General features: G+C 45.1%; 1 protein-coding gene across 2 annotated transcripts in view; it reads left to right on the forward strand.

Moving 5' to 3' along the window:
* Positions 1-23,527, forward strand: part of MELTF (melanotransferrin) — an 82,205-nt gene that overhangs the window by 44,867 nt on the left and 13,811 nt on the right. The window contains exons 11-16 of one of the 2 annotated variants that reach the window (XM_024212998.3): positions 6,450-6,644; positions 8,860-9,016; positions 18,531-18,598; positions 18,700-18,887; positions 20,575-20,773; positions 21,644-22,545. In XM_024212998.3, coding sequence (XP_024068766.2) covers positions 6,450-6,644; positions 8,860-9,016; positions 18,531-18,598; positions 18,700-18,887; positions 20,575-20,773; positions 21,644-21,711 — 875 coding nt within the window. In that variant the 3' untranslated portion in view covers positions 21,712-22,545. Of the gene's footprint in view, positions 1-6,449; positions 6,645-8,859; positions 9,017-18,530; positions 18,599-18,699; positions 18,888-20,574; positions 20,774-21,643; positions 22,546-23,527 lie in introns of those variants that run through there. The other variant, XM_026650162.2, reaches the window with a different exon arrangement.

The raw sequence follows: 23,527 nt of genomic DNA on the forward strand, positions 1-23,527 counted from the left end.
AGGGGACTGTTGAAGGCTGTGTGATCATCATTTAAGGATCATTTAAGATGATCCTGTCTTGCAGCAGTTTTCTGAGAATGCTGGCTGGCCAGTCAATCATACTAACCATGGCAAAGGAGAAGGTACTTGCTTTTCCTTCAAAGAAGCTTCACACTACAGAATTTAAATTGTTAGAAGAGACATGAAGAAGCAAGTCTAAGGGGAAAAACAGTTCAAGAGAGTTGGCAGTTTTTCAGAGAGACATTATTAAGGGCACAAGAGCAAACTATCCCACTGCGTAGGAAAGTATAGCAGGAAACCACCCTGGCTTAACCAGGAGATCTTCAGTGATGTGAAACTCAAAAAAAGGTCTACAAAAAGTGGAATCTAGGTCAAATTACAAAGGATGAATATAAACAAACATCACAAGTATGTAGGGACAAAATTAGAAAGGCCAAGGCACAAAACGAGATAAACTAGTTAGAAACATAAAGGGTAACAATAAAATATTCTACAAATACATTAGAAGCAAGAGGAAGTCCAAGGACAAGGTAGGCCCATTACTCAGTGAGGACGAAAAAATAATAAAGTGTGGAAATGGCAGAAGTGCTAAATGACTCTTTTGTTTGTTTTCACTGAAAAGGTTAGTAGTAAGAATCATAGAATATCAGGGTTGGAAGGGACCTCAGGTGGTCATCTATTCCAACCCCCTGCTCAAAGCAGGACCAATCCCCAGACAGATTTTTGCACCAGATCCCTAAATGGCCCCCTCAAGGATTGAACTCACAACCCTGGGTTTAGCAGGCCAATGTGATTAGACATCTAACATAATGAATGACAGTGAAAATGAGGTAGGATCAGAGACTAAAATATGGAAAGAACAAATTAAAAATTACTTAGCCAAATTAGATGTCTTCAAGTCACCAGGGCCTGATTAAATACATCCTAGAATATTCAAGGAGCTGACTGAGGAGATATGAGCCATTAGTGATTATCTTCGAAAAGTCATGGAAGACAGGAGAGATTCCAGAGGACTGGAAAAAAGCAAATATACTGCCAATATATAAAAAGGGGATAAGGACAATCTGGGGAATTACAGACCAATCAGCTTAATTTCAATACCTGGAAAGAAAATGGAGCACATTATTAAGCAATCAATTTGCAAACACCTAGAAGAAAATAAGGTGATAAGTAACAGTCAGCATGGATCTGTGAAGAACAAATCACGTCAAAGCAACCGGATAACTTTCGTTGACAGGGTGACAAGCCTGGTGAATAGAGAGAGATGTGGTGTATCTTGACTTTAGTAAGGCTTTTGGTACTGTCTCGCATGACGTTCTCATAAACTAACTAGGGAAATACAACCTAGATGGAACTATTAGACGATGGATGCATAACTGGTTGGAAAACCATTCCCAGAGAGTAGTTATCAGTGGTTCACAGTCAGTCTGGAAGGGCATAATAAGTGGGGTCTTTCAGGGATCAGTTCTGGGTCCAGTTCTGTTCAATATCTTCATCAATTATTTAGATAATGGCATAGAGAATACACTTACAAAGTTTGTGGATGATACCAAGCTGGGTGGGGTTGCAAGTGATTTGCAGGATAGGATTAAAATTCAAAATGATCTGGACAAACTGGAGAAATGGTCTGAAGCAAATAGGATGAAATTCAATAAGGAAAAATACAAAGTGCTCCGTTTAGGAAGGAACAATCAGTTGCACACGTAAAATTAGGAATTGACTGCCTAGCAAGGGTCATAGCGGATCACAAGCTAAATATGAGTCAACAGTGTAACACTTGCACACACAAAAAAAAGCAAACATCATTCTGGGATGTATTAGCAGGAGTGTTATAAGCAAGACAAGAGAAGTAATTCTTCTGTTCTACTCCACACTGATTAGGCCTCAACTGGAGTATTTTGTCCAGTTCTGGGTGTCACATTTCAGGAAATATGTGGACAAATTGGAGAAAGTTCAGAATAGAGTAATAAAAATGATTGAAGGTCTAGAAAACCTGACCAGTGAGGGAAGATTGAAAAAATTGGGTTTGTTTAGTGTGAAGAAGAGAAGACAGAGGGGCCATGATAACAATTTTCAAGAACATAAAAAGTTGTTACAAGGAGGAGGGAGAAAAAAAATTCTGCTAACTTCTAAGGATAGGACAAGAAGCAATGGGCTTAAATTGCAGCAAGGGTGGTTTATGTTGGACATTAGGAAAAACTTCCTAACTGTCAGCATAGTTAAGCACTGGAATAAGTTGCCTAGGGAGGTTGGGGAAACTCCATCACTGGAGCTTTTTAAGAGCAGGTTAGACAAACACCTGTCAGGGATGGTCTAGATAATACTTAATCCTGCCATGAGTACAGGGACTGGACTAGATGAGCTCTCCAGGTCCCTTCTAGTCCTAGGATTCTGTGATTCAGGTAGATGGGAGGGATAGCCCAGTGGTTTGAGCATTGGCCTGCTAAACACAGGGTTGTGAGTTCAATCCTTGAGGGGGCCACTTAGGGATCTGGGGCAAAAATCAGTACTTGGTCCTGCTAGTGAAGGCAGGGGGCTGGACTCAATGACCTTTTGAGGTCCCTTCCAGCTCTATGAGATATACCTATCTCCATATATTTAAGCTTACAAGAAGTGGAAGATTGGACAAATGACCAGGGAGTATAAAAATATAGCTCAGGCATGCAGGAGTGAAATCAGGAAGGCCAAATCACACTTGGAGTTGCAGCTAGCAAGGGATGTTAAAAGTAACAAGAAGGGTTTCTTCAGGTATGTTAGCAACAAGAAGAAAGTCAAGGAAAGTGTGGGCCCCTTACTGAATGAGGGAGGCAACCTAGTGACAGAGGATGTGGGAAAAGCTAATGTACTCAATGGTTTTTTTGCCTCTGTCTTCATGAACAAGGTCAGCTCCTAGACTGCTGCACTGGGCAGCACAGTATGGGGAGGAGGTGACTAGCCCTCTGTGGAGAAAGAAGTGGTTCGGGACTATTTAGAAAAACTGGACGAGCACAAGTCCATGGGGCCGGATGCGCTGCATCCGAAGGTGCTAAAGGAGTTGGCGGATGTGATTGCAGAGCCATTGGCCAATATCTTTGAAAACTTATGGCGATCAGGGGAGGTCCCGGATGACTGGAAAAAGGCTAATGTAGTTCCCATCTTTAAAAAAGGGAAGAAGGAGGATCCGGGGAACTACAGGCCAGTCAGCCTCACCTCAGTCCCTGGAAAAATCATGGAGCAGGTCCTCAAGGAATCAATTCTGAAGCACTTAGAGGAGAAGAAAGTGATCAGGAACAGTCAGCATGGATTCACCAAGGGCAAGTCATGCCTGACTAACCTAATTGCCTTCTATGAGGAGATAACTGGGTCTGTGGATGAGGGGAAAGCAGTGGATGTGTTATTCCTTGACTTTAGCAAAGCTTTTGATATAGTCTCCCACAGTATTCTTGCCAACAAGTTAAAGAAGTATGGTCTGAATGAATGGACTATAAGGTGGATAGAAAGCTGGCTAGATTGTCAGGCTCAATGGGTAGTGATCAATGGCTCCATGTCTAGTTGGCAGCCGGTTTCAAGCAGAGTGCCCCAAGGGTCGGTCCTGGGGCCGGTTTTGTTCAATATCTTCATTAATTATCTGGAGAATGGCGTGGACTGCACTCTCAGCAAGTTTGCAGATGACACTAACCTGGGAGGAGTGGTAGATACGCTGGAGGGTAGGGATAGGATACAGAGGGACCTAGACAAATTAGAGGATTAGGCCAAAAGAAATCTGATGAGGTTCAACAGGGACAAGTGCAGAGTCCTGCACTTAGGAAGGAAGAATCCCATTCACTGTTACAGACTAGGGACTGAATGACTAGGAAGCAGTTCTGCAGAAAAGGACGTAGGGGTTACAGTGGACGAGAAGCTGGATGAGTCAACAGTGTGCCCTTGTTGCCAAGAAGGCTAACGGCATTTTGGGTTGTATAAGTAGGGGCATTGTCAGCAGATCGAGGGATGTGATCATTCCCCTCTATTCGACATTGGTGAGGCCTCATCTGGAGTACTGTGTCCAGTTTTGGGCCCCACACTACAAGAAGGAGGTGGAAAAATTGTAAAGAGTCCAGCGGAGGGCAACAAAAATGATTAGGGGGCTGGAGCACATAACTTATGAGGTGAGGCTGAGGGAACTGGGATTGTTTAGTCTGCAGAAGAGAAGAATGAGGGGGGATTTGATAGCTGCTTTCAACTACCTGAAAGGGGGTTCCAAAGAGGATGGATCTAGACTGTTCTCAGTGGTAGCAGATGACAGAACAAGAAGTAATGGTTTCAAGTTGCAGTGGGGGAGGTTTAGGTTGGATATTAGGAAAAACTTTTTCACTAGGAGGGTGGTGAAGCACTGGAATGGGTTACCTAGGGAGGTGGTGGAATCTCCTTCCTTAGAGGTTTTTATGGTCAGGCTTGACAAAGCCCTGGCTGGGATGATTTAGTTGAGAATTGGTCCTGCTTTGAGCAGGGGGTTGGACTAGATGACCTCCTGAGGTCCCTTCCAACCCTGATATTCTATGATTCTATGTAAGGAAGTTACATAGGTGCTGACTCCGGGGTGCTTCAGGGCTCCACGGGAAAAAAATGGTGCATGCTCAACCCCCACCAGGAGCCCCACTATCAATGCCTCTCCAGTCAACATACAATGACTGGAAGATGAAGCTAGACAAATTCAGACTGGAAATAAGTTACAACTTTTTAACAGAAAGGATAATTAACCATTTGAACAACTTACCAAGGGTCGTGGTGGAGTCTTCATCACTGGCAATTTTTAAATCAAGATTGGATGTTTTTCTAAGTGATATGCTCTAGTTCAACCAGGAATTAATTCAGGAAGTCTTATTCAGCCTGTGATATACAGGTCGTCAGACTAGATGATCACAACGGTCCTTTTCTGGCCTTATAATCTATTAAGCAATTCCTGCCTTTTCAGTCTCTTTTCATATGAAAGTCTGTCCAGGCCCCAAACATTCTTGTCACCCATTTTTGACACACCCCACTCCCATATATTTCTGCAATAGCCATTTTGAGATGGGGTGGCCATTACTGTGCACAGTATTCTAGTGGAGGCAGTCCATTGATTTATATAATGGCATTATAATATTTTCCATATTATTCTCTATTCCATTCCTAATTTGTTAGTTTTTTTAACCGCAGCTGTACATTGACCAGAGGTCTTCAGTGAGCTGTCTACAATGATTCCCATGTTCTTTTCCTTAGCTGACACCCCCAGTATGGTGTCTGAATAGTTCCAATTAGTCTCTCCCACATTTAGAACTTTGCATTTGTCAATGGCATATTTTACATAGCCACATTCACCGCTGCTTAAGTGTGTGCACGTCTCCTTAGAAGTCAATGGACTTTGGCTGCTTATTACTTGGGCTGCACAATAATCATACTTAGTATTTATGTAGCATTTTTCATCAATACATGTCAGAGCACTTTAAAAAGGAGGGTAAATATCATTATCCTAATTTTACAAATAGGGAAAGTGAGGCACAGATAGGGGAGGCCTCAGAACAAGTCAGTGGCAGACCCTGGCTGCTCTATGTGTTTATTCTTTGATGATCTGACCTCATGCATGTCTTACTGCCCTTTCTGTTCACCCACACACAACAAATATTTTGTGCTCTAGCAATGAGTTGTGAATAAAGGGCTGAGTAACATTGTTTATCCAAAATGTTACTAGTGATTTTTTGTCTTTTCACCAGTTCTGCAAAGATGTGAAGGTTTCTGGAATTTTGTGGTGTTAGTTCATAGCTTTTGTTGTCTGTGTCAAAAATCATTTTTCACCCAGGGGATAAATGAAAGAACATTCACAGAAGAAGATACAGAAATTTACATTTTAAGTTCTAGCTGAGATCAAATTCTTCCCCTCACTGATATTTTTCAAAAGTAGAGTGATGGAAGGCTGACTAGTGGTGTTATTTGTCATCACTGTGAGCCTATAGAAAGCTGCAAAATGTTTAGAGCTTTTCCTCCAAATCTGTAAAAGTTAACATATAAGCAATGTGCTTTTTAAAGCAGCTTCATCACATAGCTTAGGACCCAAATGGAGGATTTTGCAAAATTAAAGTGGGGGAAAAGGTGGGGGGTAATTCCTAAAAACTAAAATTTACAGAAATATTTTCGTGGCATTTGAAAAAGCAATTCAGACCCATCTCTATATTAAGGCAGCAGTAAAGGCATCTATATAAAGGAAAGGCTCCACATGAATGTCAGATTGTTAGTGTAAAACAGCTAATTAAGAATTACATTTATAATGAAAGGAGGAAAAATGACATTCCATGTTTCATAACCTGGAATTGTTGGTGCAGTCTCCTTCATCTAGGATGAGTTAGGAATTTAGCAGCAAATGAGATATAATTGATCTGCCATATGAATCAGGTTTTCATGAAACAATAAGAACACTCAGGAAAAGGCATAATTCTTTTTTTCTTCCCAACAAGCTGATGACAACAGCAACATGTACTATGCTGTGGCATTAGTGAAACGGAACAATTCCAATGCTTTCACCATCAATGATCTGAAAGGGAAAAAGTCCTGCCACACAGGATATGGGAGAATGGCTGGATGGAACATCCCTATTGGTGTTCTAATTAAAAGGGGCTTTATTAGGCCCATGGACTGCAATATTCCTCAAGGTAAGGGTTCCACACATCAGAAGATGCAGTGACAGTTTGGTTGTGCCTTTTTTATTCAGGGAAGAAAAGTCCCAAGAGAAGTTTCGTAGCTCTGTGTTATACTAGTGTGTTTCATATTGGTATTAAATGCTTATCTTGATGCCTGAGGATTAGGTCTGTTATGCCTGGGAAGGCTCATGGGAGTGATGCATGTAAACCTCTGTGCATCACATTGAGAAATTCCTCTTGTAGAATAGAAAACCCCCTTTTTTCCCCCCATTTCATCTTATGGTTAACTCACCACAAAACAATATGGGTCCAGTCCTTCAGCCCCTCCTCGCCTGCAAGCAGTCCTTACAGAAGCAGTTGTAACACTGACAGACCTCAGTCATCAGCAGGTGGGATTGAACCTGGGGCCTCTGGACCTTAGTGCATGAGCCTCTCCTGCATGAGCTAAATGCCATATAGCTGTTAGCTAAGGCTGTAGAACCAGGGCCGGCTCCAGGCACCAAGCACCCAAGCTGGTGCTTGGGGCGGCACCTGGAGGGGGGTGGCGCGGCGCTCCGGCCGCCGGGGAGAGCGGGGCCACAGCCGGGCTTGCCACCCTCCACCCGGCGCTCTGGCTGCCCTCCCCCCCGCGCCCTCCCCCCGGCCGCCGCTCTAGCCCTGCGCTCTAGCCGCCGAGGGGAGAGCCGAGCCCCAGCCGGGGCTCGCCGCCCTGCCCCCGGCGCTCTGGCCGCGGGGGGGGGCAGCCGGAGGCTTTTTTGCCTTGGGCGGCAAAAAAGCCAGAGCCGGCCCTGTGTAGAACAGACTCATTAATCTCCCTCTCTAAGTGGTCTTAGTACCACTAAATGGGTTTTCACAAAACAATAAGGACACCCAGGAAAAGGCATAATTCTTTTTTTCTTCCCAACAAGCTGACGACAACAGCAACATGTACTATGCTTTGGCATTAGTGAAACGGAACACTTCCCATGCTTTCACTATCAATGATCTGAAAGGGTGTGGGTTATACAGTGTCAGGAGGTGTGTGTGGGTTACACAGTGTCATAAACGCTCTATATCTAAGGTCTTGGCTACACTTGAGAGTTACAGTGCAATAAAGCCACCCACAGCACTGTAACTCACTCTCCATCCACACTGGCAAGGCAAGTACAGCGCTGTATCTCCGTGGCTACAGCACTGCTTGTACTCCACCTCAGTGTGCACCTCTGGGGATAATTGCTGTCAATGGGGCTGCTTGTGTAAGTAAGGCTTGCAGGATTAGGCTCTTTGTTATACTTTTTATGGACGTCCCGAATGAAGAAGAAACATGGAGCCAAATTCTGTGCAACCCCACTGAAGACAATATGATCAGACAGGATTTACTGGAAGTTGGTGGAGAATTTGGCTCACAGTTCTGGTGTATTTTCCAACCTATGTGCACTGATCTGCAAGAACAGACTTCTGGGCTAAATATTTGAAAAGTTATGGCTTAATTGGGTGTACAGATTGTGCATGGGCCAAATCCTGAAAACTTTCTATTTCATCAAGACCTTATTGGAGTAAAGATTAAACAAGGTCTGCAGGCTTTCGGCCTAGAATGAGTAGTTCTCGAAGTAGAGTTTTACCCCTGCAGTTGCATTTTAAAATCAATAATGTGTGTGCAAATGAATGAACAAAGAAGTGGGCAGGCCTGGTATTGTAGGTAGCCTTCTTTAAATGTGCAAGTGTATTTTCTACACAGAGAGCACATTTTTGCACTGAATTAATTGATTTGCATGTTTTAACAAACTGGACATGCAAAATCTTAAACCAACTTTCAGAAATGCAGCTGAAGTACCTATTGTAATCAAAGCAGTTTGTACCCCTGTTAACCAACTATAAGCCTAACATGTGCTCTTGGAGAATCTGACCCAATCTGTCCTTTGGCCTATCTTGCCAACTAACAATCTAGACTGCATTTTGAAGATGTTTTGAAAGATATAATTAGTCATTTCCAGTAAACCTAATATAATGTGCATGTTGCTGGCTTTTTAGTGAAACCTGCATTGTCATGTAATTAAATGATATTGTAATCTAGGTGTTTTGTGAATGGCTGACACTCACTTCTCCATGCTTTTTAAGGTCAGGTATGACAAAGCCTTGGCTGGGATGATTTAGTTGGAGATTAGTCCAACCCCCTGCTCAAAGCAGGACCAGATGATCTCCTGAGGTCCCTTCCAACCCTGATATTCTATGATCTCTCTCTTTCCAGCTGTGAGTGACTTTTTCTCCGCTAGCTGTGTGCCTGCAGCCAAGATGGACAATTACCCATCAAAACTCTGTGAGCTTTGCATTGGCGATAATAGTGGAAACAATAAATGCTATGCAAGTACCCAGGAACGTTATTATAGCTACAGTGGAGCCTTCAGGTAATGAACAAACAATCATTGTGCAACATGGATGCTTATTTTGCAAAAGATGAGGAGGCATTATTGTACTCAATGTAATTGTAGCCATGTTGGTTCCAGGATATTAGAGAGACAAGGTGGGGGAGGTCAAGTAAAAGATATTACCTCACTCACCTTGTCTCTCTAATAAGTTTAACATGGCACTTGTCCCGCAAATCTCTCCCAGAAGTCCAGCAATAAAAATGCACCAAAAAGCTTTCACTTCATGTCACCCATGTCTCTGTTGACACACCACCTCTTTGGTACATTAAGCATCTCTCTTTGTGTGCATCCATCACAGCCCTGGATAGTACATCTTGCTGCAAGAAATTGCTTCTGTCCATGCCTTGATTGAGATGGTGGGGATTGGACTCCTGGAAAACTGTTAGATCCTAGACCACGAGTCTGGGAATACCATCTCCCCACCCAAATCCTCTCTCTCAGGAGTTAATCCCAGGACAAAACACTGCTCTCAACAATAAAACAACTCTTATCTAAGCAGGGCAATGGTGGTGGAATGCGGGACTTACCCTTGCGGCACCTCCTGCTGGTCTCTTCCAGGCATTAGCTCTGCATGCCTTGGAGCACCCTCTGCAGGCCGGTGTCCCGCTGCCGCTTGGCCCCCGTGTAGCCCCCCGGACTCTGGTTGACCCTTTCACTGGGTGCTGCCCCCTGGCCGTACACCCCTCAATCTCAGGGTCTCCCCTCCCCAGGGAACCCCCACCCCCTATCCCCACCTCACCTCAGTTGTAGGCTACTGCCAGTCACCAACTAGCCCCCATTCCGTGGGGCAGACTGCAGTATAAGCCACTCCTCACTGGCAAGGAGGGTTTGGGCCTGCTGCCTTCTTCTGCCCTTGGGCTGCCCCCTGCAACACCAATACCTATTCGGCCTTATACTAGGCCTGCAGCCTTGGGGGTTTCCAGGCTGGAGCTCCCCAGCTCCTCTAGCCTTCCCCCAGCCCTGCCTCACTTTAGGCACCCTGAGCTTCCCAGCAGCCAGGCCCCTCTCTCTCTCTGAAGGCAGAGAGAGACTGTTTGGGCTTCTGGCTCGCAGCCTCTTATAAGGACCAGCTGGGCCCGATTGGGGCGTGGCCCCAGCTGCTACTGCCTTCCCCAATCAGCCCAGGCTTTCCTTCACAGCCTCAGCCTTCTCCCAGGGCTGGCTTTAACCCTTCCAGGGCTGGAGCGGGTGACCACCCCACTACAAATGATATATAGCCAATTTGGGACTGCTAGTAGCAAATATCCCCAGTAGCCAGTGATGGGATACTAAATGGAAAGGGCTCTGAGTTACTACAGAGAATTCTTTCCTGGTGTCAGAGTAGCAGCCGTGTTAGTCTGTATCCGCAAAAAGAACAGGAGTACTTGTGGCACCTGAGAGACTTACAAATTTATTTGAGCATAAGCTTTCATGGGCTACAGATTGAATCTATTTCCCCATGTTAAGTATCCCCACACCTTCTTGTCAACTGTCTAAAATGGGCCATCTTGATTATCACTACAAAAGTTTTTTTTTCTCCTGCTGATAATAGCTCATCTTAATTAATTAGCTTCTTACAGTTGGTATGGCTACTTCCACCTTTTCATGTTCTCTATATGTGTATATCTATCTCCTTACTATATGTTCCATTCTGTAGCCCATGAAAGCTTATGCTCAAATAAATTTGTTAGTCTCTAAGGTGCCACAAGTACTCCTGTTCTTTCCTGGTGTGTGGCTTTTGGGTGCTGCTCAAATGCTCAGGGTCCAACTGATCACTATATTTGGGGTTGGGAAGGAATTTTTTACCAGGTCAGATTGGCAGAGACACGGAGGTTTTTCGCCTTACTCTGCAGCATGGGGACAGGTCACTTGCAGGTTTAAACTAGTGTAAATGGTGGATTCTCTGTAACTTGAAGTCTTTAAATCATTATTTGAGCACTTCAATAACTCAGCCAGATATTATTGGTCTATTACAGGAGAGGGTGGGTGAGGTTCTGTGGCCTTTGCAGTGCAGGTTAGACTAGATGATCATGATGGTCCCTTCTGGCCTTAAAGTCTGAGTCTATGAGTAGCTGCCTTAAAACAGGATTTATTACAAATAAAGAGAATTAAAATAAATGGTTTGCATAACATACCTCATTTGGATACTCAGCCTGAGCCCAGAGAGGTTTTTTCCCCTAGCTTAGCTAGAGAAGAAAGAATGCTCTTACATGTCTTGTAAACGGTTCGTGCCGGGGCTCGACCCTCCTGGGCAGGAGGGGAGCCACACCGACTCACTACTGGTGGAACAAACAACCAGTTAGTTCAGGACTCAGGCCCTCTGGTGCAGGGGCTGAGCAACCAACAGTTAAGGAGCCCAGGCCCTCTGGTGCAGGGGCTGGGCAGGCAAGCAGTTCAGGAGCCCAGGCCCTTTGTTGCGGGGGCTGAGCAAACAATCAGGTAGGGAAGGCCCAGGCCCTGGATCAGGGCGGGGCACACACAGTCACAGCTCAGGCCCTTGGATGCAGGGGCTGAGCGGATACACAGTTAGGGAGCTCAGGCCCCCTTGTGCAGGGGCTGAGCAACACTCACTTGGGGTAAGCCCTGGCGACACCAGAGCGTTGGGTGAGGGGGAAGCCTGCCACCCGTGAGCGGGGGTGGCAGGGGGGAACGCAGGCCCACCCACTCCACTGCATTCCAGCCCGGGACCCTAGCAGCGGTTACTGCCGCTCAGTGGGGTATCCTGACCGAAACACACTGACATTGGCTCACATGCGTGTGCAGCCTGACCAGGGTCGGCTACCCCCGGGCTACTTCCAGGATCCCCCTCAGGGCCTACCTCATCCGTGGCACCGGGCCCGGTCCAGTCCACCAGCATGGGCTCCTCTCGGCCAGGGCTTGGTGGCAGGTCCGGCAGCTCCGTGGGGAAATCCGGCCAATTGCACTCGGGCGGCTCCTCCGGGTAACAGCAGGGGCGGAGGGGTTCTGGTGCGGCCTCGCCTTCGGGTTGGGTGTGGGGGAGTTCCAAGGGCTCCTCCCAACGACGGGAGCAGACTGGCTCCGGCGGCTCCTCCTCGTAGTGGGCTCGGGGCAACTCCGGCCAGCTGGGGCAACGGCCTTGGGCCTCAGAGGTACCCCGGCTGGGAGCTCCCTGCCGCACGTCTGCTCCCTGCGGTGGCCGGGGCCTGACTGAGCTCCGGCGGCCGGCCTTTATACTTCCTGTCCCGCCCTTTGACTTCCGGGGGGCGGGAACAGGCGGCGGTGGCTCCGCCCACTCGGGTGCCTGCAAGGGTGCTCCCTCTTCTGGGCAGGAGAGGAGCCCCACCGACTCACTACATGTCTAAAGAGCAACCCCCTTCTCTGACCTCTGCTGTTCAATGTATCAGTCTCATGCTCCTGTGTCCAGAGCGATAGCTGTTTCCCATTTCTTCACCCTAGATCCTTTATAAACCTCGCCCACCCCACCCCGGCTCTAACCCTATTTTCCCAAAACACTTTTCTTAAGATAAATACACATACAGTAGGGTTGGCAAGCACTTGCTTTCCCACCTTCCAGGAGATAATAGCTGCCTTTCAAATGCCTAACTATTGAACTCAAGCACAGCCTTTTACAAATCATTTTGTCCGGCTGTATCCAGCTTATCCAGACTTCTTTGCTTTTTAACCACCTAAGCAATTTTCCCTTGCCATGGAATGTAGATTAGTGGCAGACCCCAGACCTTCTGTCACACTTCATAGCTTCAGGTAATCATTTAGCAATCAACAAACTGATAAGCAACAAATGTCATTGTGGCTGAGCTGTGTCATTTGTTCTAAGATAATGTACCACCATGAAGGTGTCTCAAGTCTAGAGATGGATTAAGGTCTCCTGGGACCCTGGGCCAGAGCGGGGGGGGCAGGGCTGGCACTAGAACCGTGGCCCCATCCCAGCCCTTCCACGTGTGGCCCTACCCATGGCCCCACCCCATTCTTCTCCTTCTTCTGTGGCCCCACCCCCATTCCACCCTTGGCCCCACTCCGTCCACTTGTGGCCCCACCCCATTCCACTCCCTCTGCCTGAGGCCCTGCCCATGGCCCCAACCCATTCCGCTTCTGCCCCGCCACTCTCTCCTTTCCAGTGCACACCATCCCCCACTGAGGCCCCAAACCTGGGAAGCTCTGTCACCCCGAGAGCTCCTCCAGCTCTGGGGCTGAGATGAAGGGAGATTTTTGCCAGGAGCCCCAAATTAGCTGGGGCCCTTGGGCATGGCCCCTGTGGCTTGTGTGGTAATCCGCCACTGCTCAAGTCTTATGTGGGGATCACAACGTTTTTTTATGAGGAGGAATTTCAAGAAGTGAATATGTTTAGCCTAAGAGTTATGGGAAAGACTTGAATACAGGGTATAGGTATTTAAAAGGTTCATGCTACAACATTTAGGGGAAATTCAAGGTCATGATCTGATAGTAGTAAAGGCTGTACCTGGGATTTATATTATGGGGAACATTTTCTCTAAGAGAATCATGAGAATTTGGGCTAGACAGACTTCAGGAAGAGTGACTGGAAAAAGTGGGGAAATTGAACGGAATAGCTATTGTGGAATAAGCTTATTCCGCAATAGCCATTCAGATCAATTTCCCCATGTAAGCAAACCCAAATAGAAATAGTTGGACACATCAAGTATACCTGCTGAATATCAGGTCTTTACAGAAATGGATAAGGAAATAGGAAAAGAATGGTCATTACTAGTCACTTTAAGTCACTTAGAAGCAGTGACTCTGAAAAAGATTTGGGGGTCCAGTTAGATAATCAATTGAACATGAGCTCTCAGTGCAGTGCTGTGGCCAAAAACGAGAATGCAATCCTTGGATGCATAAACAGGGGAATCATGATTAGGAGTAGAGAGGTTATTTTACCTCTCTGTCTGGCACTGGTGCAAGCACTGCTGTAATACTATGTCCAGTTCTGGTGTCCACAGTTCAAGAAGGATGTTGATAAATTGGAGAGGTTTCACAGAACATGGGTTTACCAAAGATGCATCATGCCAGGCTAACCTGATTTTCTTCATTGAGAAAATAATTCCTTTTTTTAGATAAGGGAAATACAGTAGATCTAATATACTTGGACTTCAGTGAATTATTAGAAACTTTGCTGTGCGGAAAATTATTAGTTACATTAAAGAAGATGGGGATTAGTAGAAGAATTGTAAGGTGGATAAAGAACTAGCTAAAGGGGAAAAGTGGAAAAATTCATATCCCAAGAGATGATGCATATCGAGCCAAAGGCTCTAGGTGTAATAAATGCACAAAGTATGGACATTTTGTGTCTGTTTGTCTCACCAAAGCAGTTAGGGAGTTGACTCATATTACAGGCAATCAAGAGCCACTGTTTCTGGGATCTATCAGGTGTGATGACACAGAACCTGCTTGGAGAGTGAAACTTGCCTATTCGTGGAAAGACTATTGACTTTAAAAGTGATTCAGGAGCAGACCTCACAGTCGACTGAGACAGGATTTATAATAACCTTCAACCCCTTCCAGAGCTGAAGTCACCTGACACAACTCTGACTAGCTCTGGAAGTAGGGTGACCAGAGAGCAAGTGTGAAAAATCAGGACGGGGGTGGGGAGTAATTGGCACCTATATAAGAAAAAGCCCCAAATATCAGGACTGTCCCTATAAAATCGGGACATATGGTCACCCTACCTGGAAGTATTCTGAGCTGCATGGGTCAGTTCACTATGGAAATAACTTACAAAGACAAAAGCTATGCGTTCAGAGTACATATTATCAAAGATCAACAACTTGCTTAGATGCAGAATGGTAGCCATGATGGGCCTAATGAGCATTGTGGAAGAATTCGATGGAGTATTTGAGGATATTGGACTTTGGAAAGGAGATCCAGTACAAATCAACTTGAGAAAATACTGAACGATACAATGTACAACTACCTGAAAGGGGGTTCCAAAGAGGATGGATCTAGACTGTTCTCTGTGGTACCAGATGACAGAACAAGGAGTAATGGTCTCAAGTTGCAGTGGGGGAGGTTTAGGTTGGATATTAGGAAAAACTTTTTCACTCAGAGGGTGGTGAAGCACTGGAATGGGTTACCTAGGGAGGTGGTGGAATCTCCTTCCTTAGAGATTTTTAAGGTCAGGCTTGACAAAGTCCTGGCTGGGATGATTTAGCTGGGGATTGGTCCTGCTTTGAGCAGGGGGTTGGACTAGATGACCTTCTGAGGTCCCGTCCAACCCTGATATTCCATGATTCTATGATACAAACACCTCTAACAAACAGACCTTGGAAGATACTAGCTGAAGATTTATGCAGATTCAAAGGACATCATTACCTGATCGTTGTGGACTATTTTTCCAAGTATATAGAAATAATGTACTTGAAAGACATAACATGTTACAGTGTTATAAAGAAACTGAAGTGCATTTTTGCTTGCTTAGGTATTCCATATTAACTAGTGATAGACAACAGACCACAATTCACTGCAATGGAATTTAAATCTTTCTGAACCAAATATGATTTTGATCATATTACTAGCAGCCTACATTACCTACATGTGTGTGGAGAGGCTGAGAGAGCTGTACAGACAGCCAAGAAAATCCTACAGCAGGAAGAGCCATTCCTTGCTCTTGTGAGTTATAGATCAATACCAATAGCAGCTACTGGATATGATTATTGATAAAATGTATAGTCAATTGCTTGACCGCACTTTGTTTCATCATGAAATAGTGTCAGGAGATCAAAATAACCAATGTCAGACAAATGTATTGGTATGAGCTTATAATAATATAGTACAGGAAAAAAGCTCTATACAATACCAGTCTCCAGGAAACCATCTCATGTAGTGTTGTTACATTCACCTTATGCAAAAGGTGTGCTCCCAAAGTTACACATTTCAGCTGATTGTATTTGTATGATAATTTTACAAATTACATATTTCTTTACATGTCACGAAAATTCAACTAATCAATTTGTTCTAGTTCCTTAACATGTCCTGTTCCTGTCCTTATCTTTGTTTTGGATACTAGCACTCCAGGTACTGGTCCATGAAGGTATTTTCTAGGTTTGTACCAGGGTAGAACAACCATTATGTCTTGTCCTCTTCCTTTGGGATATTCCAGTACTGGCCTGAGAGACTAACTCCCTACCTTTTGCTATGGTAAAATACCTCATATGTCCTGATCTTGACAGCTTTCCTATCTACTTATGCCAAAGCTTATTTCAGCTAATGCAAGGTGTTATGGGCTATTTAGTATGAGTGAATAGGGTTATAGTAAAGGTATAGGCCAATTTAGGCTATAGAACTGCTATAATATTTGTGCTTAAAGCTGTTTGTGCTTAATACATACAAGCAGTGGTGTAGCCAGGTGGAGGGAACAGGGGGAGCGGAAAAAAAAGGGCGCCACCCGCAACGGCGCTTTTACTGACGGGGCAGTGCTCTGGGTCTTCGGCGGCACCTCGGCGGCGGGACCTTCACTCGCTCCACGGGTCTTCGGCAGCATTTTGGTGATGAAGCTTCAGTGCCGCCAAAGACACTCGGAGCTAGTGAAGGGCCCACCGCCGAAGAACCGGAGCGCCGCCCCGTCAGTAGAAGCGCCGCAGCGGGTGGTGACTTTTTTTTTCCTGCTCCCGGGTGAGTAAAATTAAAAAGGCGCCACTTGTGCTCAGTGTGGGAGCGGCCACTGCCCCGCTCTCCCCCTAGCTACGCTACAGCATAGATGGTCTGGATAATACATATTAATATGAGCTAGATAGATATAAATATTGATTGTTATATATAGAGATAGATATATGCTAACCGGCATATATTGGTCAACGTAGACTAGCACAGCTCCTGAGGGTAAGACAGTTCAGAAGTACAAAAGAATTATTTGCAAAAGAATCTATCACCAAAGTGGACAGATATGAAGAAAGTAGCCATATTGGATGAAAAGGCAAAAAGAGCTTACGAACGCTTTTACAACAGCTGACACTCAGTTAGAAAATTGCAGTGTCTAGAACCTGGTGACTCCATTTGTATCAAATTGGATGAAGAAAAAGTTTGGCCACTTCCAGCTGCATGGGCAGCACGAATAAGAGGCTGGAAGGTTTAGCCTCCCCAAAAAAGGCTGGCCATGCAAGGAGCAAGAAATCCCAGATGTAGCACAGGTCACCTCCCTTTGGAGGCGTGCCATCCCGCTGCCTTTGGAGCACTGCCACCGGAAGCGCCCTAGAAGTAGGAGGGGCACCGGTTCCTGGACTGTGTCCCCACCTGTGCTCCACCCCTGCTCCTCCCCAAGGCCCTGCTGCTGCTCAGCCTCTTCCCGTGAAGCCCCACCCCCACACCGCCTCTTCCCCCATAAAGCCCCCTCCTTCGTTCTGCCTCTTCCCTCCACCACTCTGCCTCTTCCCCCGAGACTCTCCCACCTGCCACTTGTTCCTCTCCACCCCCTTTCCCCGTTGCTTGTCCTTAAGGCAGGAAAAAGGTGGGAGGGCATAGCCTTCCCACTTTTAAAAGTGATGGGCTATGCCCTCCCACTTTTTTCCTGCCTTAAGGGCGAACGATGGGGGGACGGGGAAGGGATGCAGAGGAGTGAGCGGTGGGCGGGGAACCTTGGGGGAACAGGTGGAGTGGGGGGGTGGGAAGAGGTGGCGCGAGGACAGGGCCTCGGGGGAACAGGCAGGGTGGAAAGAGGTGGCGTGGGGGAAGGCCTTGGGGGAACAGGCCAAGCAGGGGCAGGGTCTCGGGGCAGAGGGAGCTGCCATCGCTCACGTAAGCCTCTCCAAATGAAAGAGTCACACACTACCTATGTCCAGCTGTCATAAAGAAAAAGAATTCAGCACCTAGGCCATATGTGATCGAGACCAACATTGGAAAGTTCAATAGAAACCATCAACATCTACAGTTTGCTCTTCAGAAAATACAGTCAACAGAGCAAACTCTACTGATGGGATGCAGAGCAAGAAGATGATGACTCAAGACTTCCAAACCACCAACAACTAGATGACAAAGTTGTTATGTGTTTGGGTTGTGTAGTTAGAAAACCAGTATGATTCAGAGACATGTTACAGACTGAACTTCAAAGACAGCGTGCTAGTGTAAATTTGGAAATGATAAGAGAAGTTAAAGGAGGCGATGAAATGGACTGCTAAACTGTATTCTACTATTCAACCAATAGGTGGTGCTATGTGTAACATTTTATTTAAGTGACCCTTAGTCATACTTGGCAAAACATTAAGGGATTTTATAGTGAACACATCTGGTGTGTATCCCGCTGAGGAGGAAGCTCTTGTCTCAGTCCATAACTGATACAGCAGCCTGACCTGCTAATAGAAGCCCTGCAACCTACCATGTACAAGAAACACATAAGTAGTGAAGTCAGTAAGGTCACTTTTATGAGTAATATATGCTAGCTCAGATCCTAATCTTTTGAAGTATTTTGGTAGACAGTTTTTATGAAAGATACTATACAAACAAAAGATGCATTCATTACATTGCACTGTATTGAGTTTGTATGTCATTGCATTGTATTGCATTGAATTTTATCTGTCTTATTTATTTTAAGGTGTCTGATGGAGGATTCTGGTGATGTGGCCTTTGTCAAGCACTCAACAGTTTTTGAGAACACTGATGGTATTTAATTTTAAATATGTTTTTATTACAACTCATTATTTTTGGAGTCCTCTTTATTCTGAAGCATTCAGTGAGTCACAATGGCGAGTTTCCTTTTTCAGGTAACAATGCTGATTCCTGGGCTCTTCACCTGCAGTCCAGTGACTTCCAGTTACTGTGTCCAAATGGAGCCCGTGCTGAAATCACTCAGTTTGCTCAGTGTCACTTGGCTCAGGTGCCTGCCCAGGTTGTCATGGTCCACCCAGACACCAACATTTTTGCTGTATATGGACTACTGGACAAAGCTCAGGTATAATTTACAATTAGTTCACCTGATGAGGTGGCCATTCTCAGATCATTATGAGCAGGGGTATCCAAACTTGGTCCAATCACAGGCTGCAATGGCAAATTTCCAAAAGCCTAAGGAATGCTCCTAATTTCATCATTTAAAAATATAAAATAAAATGCACACAACCATAATACTTGTTTATCCTGAAGTCTTCCTAAATTCATAATAGAAATGCAACAGCTACATGAGAAAAGAGCATGTATGATAAATTATGTAATTATATAGAAGACTTTTGAAAGCATTATGCCTTCCAGGACTTAGTAGCAGACTCTCCAAAAAAAACCCCTCAAACTATTCAGTTTAGTATAGGTGGTGCAGGTACTGACATCTAAACTTAAGGTTGCCCAACACTTTCCATTATAAGACTCTGTTTTCAGTTGCTTATAACTTTACTAAACTTAAACAACTGGGACTAAAATTTTCCATGCTGGGTGTCTGCTTCAAGATGAATGTTTTGAGAAAGTTTCAGCTAAAATGGTTCAACTGTTTCTGAGCACGAGATTAGAGGAAAATACGTTGTTTTGCTCATGTTAATAAAACACCATGTTGTTGACCGCTAATGACTCCATGCTTTGGAGCAGGGACTTGAAATTTGGCAGGGGGTCACCCTATTGTCAGGGATGTGCCTTTTGCAAGCCTCCTGGAAATCTGTCCAACTATGGCTGAGTTAGAAGCTTATGAAAATTTCAGTGTGCACGTACTCTGTAGTGATCTGTTTGGCAGCTAAATTCTCTGAAGATTCTGTCTCCACTGAGCATGTGCCATCCCAGGGATGCAGTAGCTGAGCAGGGCTTTCCCTGATACTGACTACCGAGGGCTGCCGTGATGCCCCACACAGGAACTAAGAATATAGAGACGGTCTTTCCTGGACTCTCCATGCTCCCCCTTTTAGCACACTGGAAGCACAGAGGAGGAAGAAGGTTGATTTGAATTCATCATTTTTAACAATGTTGCCTTCTCCAATACTAAGATACTAGTAATGGTCCTATAATATTGTTAGGATTTCGTTTGTTCTAATATTCTTTAAAAACTCTTTGTTTTCGTTTCACTGCCCGCTATGGGTTTTTTCTGATGTTTTTAGCTTTCTTTAACAAATTTATACACTTCATAACTTCAAATTTTCTATCTATATACCTTTTTCCCCATTTGTTTTATTTTATTTTATTTTATTTTTAATTGCTGCCTTCACTTTGACACTGAACCAGGGAGCAGAATTTGGCCCTTATGTATTACATTTTAAATAGATGGATGGATGTGACAGCCAACTACAGTGGGAGTTCCAGACAGAAAAAAGGTTCAAGTTATGCCATAACGATCACAGAAAATATCTTGCTAATTGGCTTCAATATTGGGAGTCTTAGGAGACTGGCCAAGGACTGAATGGGCTTGATACTGAAGAAGCTTTTCACCCTTAACTGGAATATTCTATTGGGCTCCTTTAACTAACACAAAAGGTTACTCCAAATGGATTTTTAAAACTTATGATAATATAAAAGGCAAATAATTTGAAGTTAAAATTGTTTGTCTGTGAGCTTCTGAGCAATGGGGAGGGTTAGTTTCCACTGTGTTATGTATGCTGCTAAAGATGAATATAGCACTGGCTATGTAATACAAACTCTGATACTAATGGAAACTGCATTGCTTTCAGGATTTCTTTGGAAATGACAGCAATGGAAATGGATTCAAAATGTTTGATTCCTCAGATTTCCTAGGAACAGATTTGATCTTTAAAGATTCCACCGTTAAGATTGTACCAGTAGGAGAGAAAAGAACCTATGCAGAATGGCTGGGGAGTGAATACATAGATTCTCTTGAAGGGATGCAATCACCACAGTGCTCTGGGGCAGGTGAGCCAGCATTTTTTGATGTATGTGAGATTGATTTTTTCTATGTCTTCCTCTTTCGTATTAATTGTAAGGTGCTGTCTGATCCTTATGGACTGGACAATTCCCAGGTTCCATGACATGGCCACTGGGTTTCTGTGCTGTGGAGGAGGGACAGTTTTTGGACCTTGGGAGACAGAGCAGTCTTGGGACTCCTGGATAGTGAATCCAATCTGTCCATCTTGATGGAATGCTCCTACTTCCATTGGCTCTGTTCCGGCTTCTCCCCTTCCTCACCTCGTGTGGTTCCCAACTTCTGTCTGAAGTCAGCAAACAGCAGGGGATAAGTGTATGCTGGGAACGCAGGCTGGGGACAGAGGATAAACTGTGGAATCCAGAGTAGCTTCTTGCATCATGCAGATGCTGGTGGCTGGGAAAGGTATCCAGCGAGGCTCTTCACCAACTGGAAGGAAGCAAGGGATCCCAGCATTCACTGGGGGCTGAGAAAAACTAAGGAGATTGCAGGGGTTATGTTTTGCAGCTGGGAAGGAGAGTTCAGGAGCAGATGAGTTAAGTACATGTGTTCACTGAATTTGTTTATATTTGAATAATCAGCATATATTTGCACCTCAATGTCACCGATCTCTGCTTAGGAAAAGATGTCATTTTGCTCTGTGATATTTAAATTGGTGCGGGAATGATTTGGGTGACCATTTGGGAATGATCTGGCTCTAGAACCTTTCTGCATGGTGTGGTCAATGCCTCTGAGGAACTAAAAACTGTATTTGGAGCCGATTAAATTGATTAGCTTGCTTCTGTATAACTATTTCACAGTCAGCTAGCAGTCAGATCAGCTTCTAACCCTTAGTGCTCAATTTGTATTTTTATTCATAGCTGCAATATCCATGAACATCATTGTGCTGCCGGCGGCTAGTGGCCTTCTGATTAGATTCTACTCGTGATCATTAGGCCGTTCCTTGGATTAACAGATATTCAGCATAATAAACTGAAATACTGGTAAATAATAATACAAATAAACTGAAATAAAACTTAGAAAATGAATGAGAGACGCATGTGGAGAGCAGCAGAATTATCCAGGCTATTCCCTGATGCTCTATATATCCATAAAGGTAATGGGAGATCTGGGAGGGTGGGAAAGGGATGCAGTTTACAGCCTCATCCTTGCCGCCTTCCCTTTGCTTCCCTGCCTCTCTTACCCTGTTTTACGGATGCTGTTCCTAGCCATGGCACTTCAATGCCAAAGGAAATAGGCTCCAAATACAGTCCTGCTGTTGCATGTCCCAAAAATAAACTCTGAGGTGTCTGATACTCACAACTATGGATAATTTTTGGTTACGTTTTTTTTTTTAAAAGGTGCCCTCGGAACTTAATCCAAACTTTTTCAAGTTGTACAGTCAACATTTCCTGATAGAAGAGATTAAAGGCCTATCCCAGTGGCCTGGTAGCACTCTCCCATTTGTCCTTCTCATTGTCACAGGGGAGTCCCTGAAGTGGGCATAATTTCTGTCTATGACATTGAATCACACACACCGTTTTTGTATTGTTCTCTGAAGAACTAAATTTCAGTTGAAATACTTACCGAATAGGAGCTTTATGGATAAGCATCTTCCTTTGTAAGGTTTCCTCTTCTCTTCTCACCATCCCATTACTTACTTACTTACTTCTTGTAATGTAGTTCAGGATAAATTCAGCTTACCTACTTCTCATTTGGGGAATGTGAAGTTTCGGTTAGATTAGTGTAACCCTTCTGCCCCTCTGAGTTGGCAGCAACAAGGGCCTGGTTCAGTATCTAGGGGTTCCGTTTCAATAACGCAATGCAAAACCGGCTCGAGCCCCCACCCAGTGACCTGGGACAATTACATACCACCCCCTCGGGCACCTCTAGGAGGCAATACTTCCCCTCTCGCAAGCACGGAGTCTGAGTGTAGCAAAAGCCTTTTAATAAAGGAGGGAAACAATGTGGCATTATGTTGGGGAACCACCACAAACAGGATTCATAACACAAACCATGAGCAAAAGACCCACCTCCAAGTAAGTTTGGCAGTGTCCTTTTCCCCTCGGGGTCTTAAGTCCAATCACCCCAAAGTCCAACAACCCAAAAGTCTCTGTCCCTGGTCAGTGCCGCCCCAGAGTATGGGGGGGGCACACAGGGTGTTAAGGGGCACCCTTACGTGGTCCGAGGCCGACTGCCCCACCTCTCCGTGGAGTTCTGCTGCAGCCTTCACCACAAACAGCTCCGCTGTACCAGCCGCTCCGCTCCGCTCCTCCAGCTGTCCCGTGAGCCGCTCCAGTCATTCCCGCAAACTGCTCTGCTCCACTCGCTGTCCCGTGGGCCACTCCAACTGCCCCACAAACTGCTCCGCTCTGCCAGCCACTCCACTCCACCAGCCGTCCTATGAACCGCTCCAGCTGTCCCCATAAATCGCTCTGCTCACTGTTCTGTGGGCCGCTCCAACCGTCCCACAAACTGTTCCACTCTCCCAGCCGCTTAGCAATAGATCTTCAGGCTCCCCCACTAGTTAACACAGCACTCAGTGATCTCAGCTCAGTAATTTTAGCTCTTTTAGTGATTTCAGCTTCTAGCAGGGGAGCCCCAGTGCTGGTGCACCATTGGCTCAAAGTGAATTCAGCTCAGCAGCCTCTAGCTACATTCCTAATGGAATCAAAATTAGCTCTATTATTCAACAGTGGAGAGAGAAGGCTGTGCAATTGGTGTTCCAGACCCTCAAAAGGCACCCATACCATCAGATACACATA

Source organism: Terrapene carolina, unplaced genomic scaffold, assembly GCF_002925995.2.
Source record: "Terrapene carolina triunguis isolate 2854851 unplaced genomic scaffold, T_m_triunguis-2.0 Scaffold88, whole genome shotgun sequence".
NCBI lineage: Eukaryota > Metazoa > Chordata > Testudines > Emydidae > Terrapene > Terrapene triunguis.